The sequence below is a fragment of the Copadichromis virginalis genome, linkage group LG9 (genome assembly GCF_057382275.1).
Source record: "Copadichromis virginalis isolate Kocher_CV1m ecotype Utaka linkage group LG9, C_Virginalis_male_GT1.1, whole genome shotgun sequence".
Classification (NCBI taxonomy): domain Eukaryota; kingdom Metazoa; phylum Chordata; class Actinopteri; order Cichliformes; family Cichlidae; genus Copadichromis; species Copadichromis virginalis.
The window spans coordinates 11,026,426-11,036,385 of NC_140626.1; the positions used below are offsets into that span (position 1 = coordinate 11,026,426).

The following is a 9,960-nucleotide window of genomic DNA, read 5'->3' on the forward strand; positions in this document are numbered from 1 at the left end:
TACATTTACTGTTCCCTACCTTATAACACAGGGTTACAGATGGAGGTATCATGCAAAATAGCAGTCAGTTTACACTTCTGTTTTTTGTGAGAAATGGGGGTTATGTTTGGTTTATGTTCAGTAGTAGCAGTCAGCACGGTTCGTGCTCCATCGGCGCAGTTGTAGCAGTTTTTAGTTTTATGGGAGAATATCTGACAAACTTAGAATCTCCATAGGCTGTTTGTTGTACGTGGAAAAGCCTGCGATGATTTTTGCTTAAACGCCGTGTCGAAGAATACATTTCCAGATCTGAACGCGATGATTTCAAGCAGACATTAAAGCCACGGGGTCACACTGGACGTGCGTATGCATAATAAGTTAAGTACTCACAGGCGCATGTGTGGTTCCTGGTTTTCCCGTTTTTGTGTGTGGCCTGTGTAAAGAGGAGGCGTCTCCTTTTTGGAACAAATCTTCATCCTATATAACACTTTTCATACACTGTTGAGGCAGGCGGGGGGGGGGGATTAGTCGCTGCAGTGCAGCAGATGCCAGAGCCACCACTACATCAAAGCAGCCCTCACAGCTCTGAAGATGAAGCTCGACTTTTATGTGGAGGCCGATGCAAGTCGACTCCAATTTAAAAAAGAAAGCGAGAACGGAGAATCCCATTCTATGTGGGATTGGGGGGAAAAAAGAGTGAGAGAAGGGAAAGTTTGGGAGTTTTTTTATGAATCAATTTGAACTCATTCTTTCTGGGGACGGGTCACTATTAACCTCAGGGTGTGGCGTGTTAGCGTGGCGTATCAAGGCCGGGAGGAAGCGTGACCCACGGTGAGCGGAGCGCTGAGAGAGAATGACTTGAAATGACAGGAATTTCCTTTTGAGAAAAAAAGAGGCCGTTGCAGGTCTCGCCTTCCCATTTAACATTCAGCCAACACCCTGTCCTACTGTTCCTTCCACCTTTCCATCTCTAAGGTATCCGTATTGTTTAAATACTTTAGGGTGAAATGTCAGACATGGGGAATTTGTGAAGAAAATGAATGAGGCCAGATATTGCTGGGATTTTGCCTCCCTTATTTGACATCCATTTGTTAAAAAAAAGAAAGAAAGAAGTTGTGTGGTCATCTGTAAAGCTGACCCTGCAGAAATTCCATGTAGTGTTTCAGGCTGATTGGTGTTTAGTTAGACACCAGGGAGACGCGAGGATCCGGCTCTTTAAACACAGCCAGTTAATCGGATTCTGCAAACACGGTTTGAATCTTTGATTCTCTGTTTTTGTCTTAAAAACAAGCTTTAAAAAACTTCAATTTACTTATATTCAATGTCTTGAATGTTACAGAGTTTCAGAGGCGACTGAAGTGTACTGTGTGTGTGTCTGACATCTGCACATGTCACACACTCCTCCTTGTCAGCCCTTTTTTATGTTTTCCTCCAAACCCTGATTTATTTTTGTCAGCGCCGCGATTATTGAAAGAAATACTGTAAGTATTTTGCAGATATTAAACCGATGATTGCTCTTTTCCCGCTCATAAAACAGCAAACATTCATAGCCTCAGGCTCCGTTTCATTTGATTTAATCATAAAAAGGGAATAATAAAAACGCCATCTGCTCTGCCTTTGTCATTCCTACTCCTTCTTTCCCTTTTTCTTTTCTGCCACGTACCTCCCCCCACACACCCCAACACACATTTCCTCTTGACCCACCCTACGCCTCCACCATTGATGAAGAAATGCACTTCCTGGGGTCACGCGGTGTCAGAAATGTGCTGTTTAACCTAATTACTCCACAGGAAGGAGGCTGTAGAGAGGAAAAAATGGAGGCGAGGAACAAAGCAGAAAAAGATATATGGTTTTTAATATTTCAGCAACAATATCACAACCCAAGTATTTTCTTGGCTTCATGGATCCAAGAAACTTTTAAAAAATAAAGGTTTTAATTTGACTGTTTGGTTGCCAGTTTTCCCACAAGCTTTGCAGCTTTTTTCCTTTTATCACAGCTGAGCAGTTACCAGCTCAGTTTGCCAGCGCCAAAAAGTTCCCAGAGCACCTCTAAGCAAGGGCAAGGGGAGCTTGTCACCATTTCTGTTCCCTCTTTCAACAGTATCAGCATCAAATACAGTAATACAACGCAACAGGTTATTGCCTGCCGTGTGTTCAGTGCGTTTTGGGGTCTTTTGCCCCCCTGTATGGTAATCCCCACGGTTACTCGTCCTCCTTCTAATTTGTTTTCTCACTCTCTTTCTCGATATGCAGGAAAGCAGTTCTGGGTGTTTAAGGACACGGTGTTGCAGTCCGGATACCCCAAGGACATCTCCCAGTTTGCCCATGGCATGCCCTCACAGAGCATCGACACCGCCCTGTGGTGGGAGGATGTGGCCAAAACCTACTTCTTTAAAGGGGACAGGTGGGTACGAGTGGAGGTCTTAGATCAGTTCTGGACTTTCTTCCTTGAAAGCCGTGTGCAAATTTAGCCTGCAAAGGTCTCTTAAAAGCGAAGCGTATGATCTTAAATTGGTGGATATTTAGTATAACTAAACAAGAACGGGAAGAATGTTTTAAAGTAGCGTTTCTGATCTGACACAGAGTCGCTCTCAACCTGATTTCATTTGACACTTGTGCTAAAGAACCATCTGTAATATGTTGCTACAAAATCAGGTCAGCGACTCCTCTTAGAGGACGGTTCATTAGTTTTCTTTGTTTGTCTGCTGTCCCACATCATCAGGGTGAAAAAGGTTCAGGGAAAATGTGGGATAGAGTTAGATTTTCCCCATGCCTCTCACACCTGCTATGATAGGTATTATTTGAATTAACTCACTAGAGGAAGCTGACAGTGTGATAGTAAGATACTAGGTATACACATAAAATACCATCTGTTTCCATTTTCAGCCCTGTGTTCCTCTAGCCTTATAGTACCTGCTTTGTCTTCCCGTGGCTCATCGTTTGTTCCTGTTTAGGTACTGGCGCTACAATGAGGAAATGAGAATCATGGACCTTGGCTATCCTAAGCCTATCACAGTGTGGAGAGGTGTGCCTGAATCGCCACAGGGGGCCTTCGTGGACAAAGCCAATGGTACGATTTGTCCTGCACAATACTCTGGTTTGGCAAGCAAGTTGCAGTTCGTTTGCCAGGCTGCATTGATTTCAGATGGTCACTGGCAGGGTAGCATTGATTGAAATTTGCCCCACTTATTAAACTGAGTCTCAGTGTGTGGCACGCTTCCATACATGCAATACAGAGGGAAATGTTTTTTGCGTATTCCAAACAAAAAGCAGGTCAGATCATCCAGAAATACATTTTGTCCCTGTTTTTTATGAATTGTTTCACAAGAAAATATTGCGTAATCGGTCCATCCTGCTCTGAATGCCATAAGACCCAGTCGGAGCCGGACTGTGGAAAGCAGAAAGGACAAGACCACCGCTGGGTGCTCATTCCGGTTTTAAGCCAACTGACTCTCTTCAGGCTTGGGTAGGCGGGATTAAAATCTCGCCGGGAGCTCAACGATAGGCCGCTCAGATGGCAAGGCTACAAAAATAATCTTTTCCCATTGGATGCACCGTGCCAGGTGGGTTTGGGGTCTGGTCTTGGCTGCAAGTCGTTTGGAAAAAACAGAGCAGGTGGTGTTGAAAGCTCGCGCCATCTGTGCCGAAGATCCCCCGCCAGACCTGTAGCTGGGCATTTCTGCCGGTGAGGCCAGGTGGAGCGGGCATCAATCAGAGCATGAAGGATGGACTGATATCCAAGCGGATGATGGCTGTTTGTGTATGCTTCTGCACGTAAATGTGTCGGCCTTCGTTTATTGAGAGAGCCGGCTGTTTGCCGAGACAGCGTGCCAAGTGGACCGCTCATAACACTGACCCAGATCGCCAGGCGTAATTGAGCACGCCACTGTAGCCCACGACAGTGTGTATGAGGCGGCACGTTTCGGAGCGGGGAGCCCAGGGCGACGTTGACCTGGTTCTAACCCACACAAGCTCAGCCTGTCTGACCTCTCATCTGCTCTCCCCCTCTGTGTCTCTCAGTGAATAGTTCTACTTGTTATGGAGCTGTATAGTTAGTCTTCATGTGGATCTTTCTATTTCTAACAAAAAACCCTTTTTCGCTTAATTTGGGTTAAATGTAGGAGAAAAGTGTGACAGAACCTGCCGCCAGATCAGAAAGAGGAGCATCCCGACAGTGGCTGTAATTCATCAGCTAATCACAATACTCAGCTGAGCTCTAAATACTAATTCAAAGAGCATTGTGTGGTTTGGCCTGTCTCACTATACGCGGCCAGGTTGTGAAGACAGAGCTCTGCCCGACAAGGTGATCAAGTCTCCCACTCGGCCAGGCCGGCCCCTCTTTCATCTAAAATCCCACCTTACGCTGTTTCATTTCCTCGCTCATACCATCTCCAACCGACACGTTGTTTAAAAAGCGCTGGCCTTCCTCGCCTGGAAACTTAGAACATTTCTTTCCTCATCTTCTCAGAGAGGAGTGCGCATAAATAACAAATGGGGAAACACAAAGTGTGAAAGGAGGCCAACGAGGGAGAGGAGAGCTCGAGGATTCAGCCAGGCTGTCCGGACCAGTTTTACACGGCACATTTTCCCAGTGAGCATTTGAGCGACGGTGGAGGCAAAGTTTGAAATGAACATATTGTGGGCATGGAACAACAAAAAAATAGTTTCTTTGTGTTTCATGATTTTTTTTTTTCCATCGCTGGAGCCGTTGTGGAGAGGAGGGGTAAATTCTCACCTGAATGCACGGCGGCCGACTGCATTAGCGGATCTGTGCATCTTTGGGGGACGCTGGGACAGTCGCCCTCACGTCCCGTCACAAAATCGACCGTCGCTCTCGTGGCTTAGAAAGCGCCTTGTTTGCCAGTGACATTTGCTGCGCTTTTGTGTGAGCGTAGCTACGGGGCCTGACTCCCGCTCGGGTGTGTTTTCTCTTTCATGACCGGTATAATTAGTCCTGAGGGACAGGCACAGATATCCCAGCAGAACAACTGAACTGAAACCGAAACTGTGGCTCAGCATCAGAGCAGCACACACACTACTGGCTGGTTATCTTCATTTTGACTTCGCTTGAATAATTTTTTTCCTTTAAGATAAAAGGTGATTTCTTTTTTAAAGATTCAATTAGTAATAAATTCTTTGAACAGTTCGTGACTTTATTAAATACATGAAAGAGCTTCCTCCAAAGCAACAGTTGTGCCCGGTTACTTCAGTATATGTTAGCAGTAAAAATGATGCCTGACGTGTATCGATGAGGATCTAACAGCAAATGGCTTATAAGCTAGTAATGTGACGTATTCCTCACGTTTTAGCACTCGCCCTAGCTGGTGACCTTTCCGTCAGCTGAATGAAATTGTTATCATTATATCCAGTTTGATGGCTTTTCGGTGACAGCTTAATGCACATTTTGACAGTACTGACAGAGCTGAGCATTAGCTGAAAACGTGCTAAATCACTCTTTAACAACTTTTGTGTGCGTGTGTCCTTGCTTCAGGTTTCACCTACTTCTACAAGGGGAAGGAGTACTGGAAGTTTAGCAACCAGTTCCTCAGAGTGGAACCGGGCTACCCGCGCTCCATCCTCAAGGACTTCATGGGCTGCGAGCTGACGCCCATCGACCCCGGCCGCCCACCGGCCGACGACGGCAACTCGGACGTGGTGATCGAGCTGGACAACGAGGCCAACACGGTGAAGGCCATCGCCATAGTGATCCCCTGCGTGCTCGCGCTGTGCCTGCTGGTGCTGGTCTACACCGTGGTGCAGTTCAAGAGGAAGGGCACGCCTCGCCACATACTGTACTGCAAACGCTCCATGCAGGAATGGGTTTGAATTTTTTTGGAGGGGGGTGGGGTTAAGAGACGAGAGGGCAGAGCTAGGGTGGGAGTTAAGAGGATTGTGGAAAAACAGTACAACAGCCCCCCACTTTTCACAGAGAGGAGGACGGTGGACACTGGACAGCTTTATGGGAAAAACAACAAGCCACGCCTCCTCCTCTTCGGCGATCGAAACTTTCGTGCAGACCTGCAGAACCAGCCGAGAAGTCTGACGGTGATCCCGCGTTTAAAAAAAGGCGACTCCCAGGACTTTAAGCTGACTTTCTCCAGCCCCCAGCCTTTTTAACAAACGGGGCCCAGAGGGACAGTTTGTGGAGGGGGATCTTTGTCGGATGTGACCTTCGATCCCGGTCCAAAAATAATGAGAAAAAAAAAAATCAACAAGAGGGTCAGCATCACTTTGTATCTCAGAAACTCGACTTCCTATCCCCGTCCTCTTTGTTTCTTTGCCCGACTGCTTTTCAGACGGAGGACTTTCAGGGGAACAAACTCTTCCCACAGGGCACTGCATTGTCAACTGTGTCATATCAGGTTGTTGATAAACAGCTTTCTATTTTCTGATCCGCGTGCCCCTCCCCTCCTCCAGCTTCAGACTGGGCTCAGAAAAAATAAAAAATAAAAAATAAGTCTCAGATAAACACAACTTTATTACGTAACCAATCATTCATCTGTTTTTTTGTTTGTTTTTTCTTTTTTTCTTCTTTTTTTTATTGGAATTCATGTGAGAAAAGAGGTCCTCACTGTTCCCTTTAAGACATCCCTGAAGAAGAGACCAAACAAAACCAAATAAAATCCATCTCTCTCCAAAGAGGATCACATTTTTCTTTCTTTCTTTCTTTAGTTCCTTCTTTCCCTTCTCTGGATCCTTGCAGCGATTACGAGTTGGGGGGAGCTCTGACTGTTGTGGCAGTCTGTTTGAGACACAGGGGCCAAATTATTCTGCAATATTTTAACTCGCCTTAATTATACATCATACTACTTGTGCTTGGTTTTGCTGTTCTTGGTGTTTTTCTTTTTTTTTTTTTATTATTTTAATTTGTATACCGCTATTATTTCTTTTTGTTTCTTCTTCCTTTTTTTAAAGAAGCTGCTTAATTGCTTCTTGTGGTTGGTATTTTATGAATTTTATTACGTTACTCAGAATCCTCAGCACTGGCTTGCTGAGCCATTCTGGACAGATTAATACAGTAGGTCCAGCCTGTACTGAAAGTAATGTATTGTATACTAAAAAAAAAGATGTTGGAAGGTTCTGGAGTAAAGCCACTATTTTTGTGTGTTAAGGTATTTGTTACTGTTAGTTTTGATATTTCCATAAGACAGGCTGACAGGAGTCTTGTTTCTGGATTTGTCCTTGGCCCATATTCCTCTGTTTTTGTTTGTTTGGGTTTTTTTATTTCTTTTTTGTGAATGGACTTAATTAAAAATAATGATAATAATAAAATCCTGTTGACTGCCTTGTTTGAGAGAGCTCACAGTTCCCAGAATGCTCTTGTCTGAAGACTGAAGTGAGACAGCAAGTCAAGATCAGTGCCTGTGTCAACGTGCATGCAAGCATTTACTGTACGACCCTATCGGTTCTGCTCAACATGGCTTTGACCCCCTTCCCTCCCATCGAGCCGAGGAGGAAGTTTTCTCTTAAAAATACTGTTTATGTTCACTTTTGTATCTTTTAAGTGTACCCCGGTCCCACCGCCTGCCTTCCTCCAGCTACAATTAAATCCGAGACAAACAAACTGTAAAAGATTTAAGTGGTACATTTGGGTGATTGGCAAGTCAAATTGGCCTGAACCAAACACGTAGTGTCATGGAGACATGACGGGTAGTCTTTGAATGTGTGTTTGTTTTCATGATCACATACTGTTTTTTTTTTCTTTCTTTCCTGTTTTCTGGTCAAAACAACTTGGACATGTCACGATGACTTGTTTGTGTAAGACTTTGGGACAAGAGAAAAACATGTCCCGATTGAATGAATAAACTGATCAATATACAATGAAGAACCGCCTTCAAACTTTCTACTCGTTTTTTTAAACTCAGCAGGTAGACTGCATTTTGAAACCGTGTTCAGGCATCTAAATCCTTTTAGCTTTAGTGTTTTTTAGTGTTTTTTTTTATAGGGTTAAATATCATAAGATTATTGCAGACTCAATCTAAAGTGTGAAAGCTTCTTATGTTTTCTTGGTGAGCAAACGTAAAATATACAGTTTCAAAGTTTAATTAAATGTTTTGAAGGTTCAAGTTACACAGCGCTGTGGACCTGTCAAACACCCGCCCACACTAGTGAATGAACTTCTTATTGTATCACACAAATAAGATGTGTGTATGGTTGGTTAAAAAGTTGGAAAGGAGATGCAGTTTGTAGGGAAACTTGGCTTTCCCAATTTGGCAGTTGGTCTGGTAGCTGGTTCATCTTACATCTTAACACCAGTCGGGCATCTTCTCCCTGTGAAGAGAAACAAAACTCCATCGTACCGACACACACCTCAGACTCTATGCCCTGTCCTTTGTGTCCAGGAATTTTCCACTACAGCCTTGTGATGTATGGGTGTGGCGTTTTCCTTCAACACTCTATATTATCCTGCAAAACATAAATGTGTGATAAAAGATTTTTAAAAAGGTAAATTGCCATCTTTAATGAAAGTTTCAGTACATTTAATCATAGTTTTTGTCCTCATGCATTCGCTTTTATTTTTATTTTCACCCTGCTTGAAACATTAAGTAAAAGGTATAGTGAGCATCGATTCTTGACACATACTGTTAATGAGGACATTTTTATTTATTTATTCGATATCCATCACAACAGAACGTCCTCTGTTTAAACCAGATATTAACGGCTTTCTGTTGCAATGTGATGAGTTAGTTTTTCATTACATTCATAGATCATTCACTTTGCCTCTGTACACCACTACAGTGGATTGTAAATCAGTCAGGTGTAGAAACAAAAGTTTTGTGATAAATGTTTAGTTTGTCATATTCATACCCTTTCTCATATCTTCCCAACCTCAAACGTAACGGGACCCTTGGCTCCCAAGCAGTCCTGTTCCATCATCAAAATTATATATCAGTGCAAAATCCTAGCAGAAAAACCTAGGCTAACTCAACACTTGGGTTTATTCTTAAAAAGAACGATGCACTAGCAAACACAGCAGCACCAAAAGGCCTGAAAGGCCAGAGAAGACAACTAAAAGTGCATGATGACAGAATTATTTCCACGGTTAGGAAAAGCAACTTCACAACATCTTACCAACTCAGCAAAGCACTCAAAGAGGCAGGCTTCATTAATTTAAATACACAGAGTTTAAAACAAGCAGCAAAATGGTATTTGTGTTCAAGATTAATTTTAAAAAGTCTTCAGGTAAGAGAGCATGTTATAGCATGCATGGCTACCAGTGGAAACAGGTTACTAGTGTTTAACGATGAGACTGCTGATAGAAGTAGGAGGCTGGATATATGAAGTGAAGGGCTATACTCTGCTCAGATTCAGCTAATGCTGCAAAACTGATCGGACAAGTCACAGTGCAGGTGAATGGTCCAAAGCATGCTACAAAAACAAATTCTTCAATGGCCAACAGAGCAGGCTTTTCTTCCACTTAATTGGTCAGTCTTACAATTCAGGGTCACAAAAATGGTAAATGGACTTGTTCTTGTACAGTGCTTTTCTACTCTACATGACCACTCAAAGTGCTTTATGCAACATAAAGCACTTTGATATTTGGTATGCAGACTGGAGCAGCCAGGAATCAAACCACAAAACCTCCGACCTGCCCCAGGCTGGAGCCTATCCCAGCTGCCATAGAGCAAGAGGCAGGGTCAGCCCAGGACAGGTTGCCACTTTGTTGCAGAACATAAAGAACAGTCACAGTCCCAACTATGGGTAATCTACTAACCTAATGTCTTTGGACTGTGGAAGAAAGGCGGAGTAACCGAGGGGAACATGCAAACTCCACACCAAACGACTCAAACTCACGACCTTCGGTGCATATCGCCGAGCTGCTTTTCAGTTGCTAAATAGAAAACTATTAATTAAGTGCAGACCCACATGCAAGAAGCAACATAAGGTGGCAGAACATCTAAGGATGGAAACACAGGACTATGGGTCCTAGACCTTAGGCCATCATTGCCTGCAGAGGATTTTAATCCAAGTATTATGAAT

At 43.7% G+C, this 9,960-nt stretch overlaps 1 protein-coding gene across 2 annotated transcripts in view; it reads left to right on the plus strand.

Annotated features, from left to right (window-relative positions):
- Window positions 1-7,800, plus strand: part of mmp16a (matrix metallopeptidase 16a (membrane-inserted)) — a 77,692-nt gene extending 69,892 nt beyond the window's left edge. For both annotated transcript variants that reach the window (XM_085467726.1, XM_085467728.1), the window contains 3 exons: window positions 2,233-2,383; window positions 2,934-3,049; window positions 5,471-7,800. In XM_085467726.1, the coding sequence (XP_085323852.1) occupies window positions 2,233-2,383; window positions 2,934-3,049; window positions 5,471-5,805 (602 nt within the window). In that variant the 3' untranslated portion in view covers window positions 5,806-7,800. The remainder of the gene's footprint in view (window positions 1-2,232; window positions 2,384-2,933; window positions 3,050-5,470) is intronic.
- The last annotated feature ends 2,160 nt before the right edge of the window (window positions 7,801-9,960 follow it).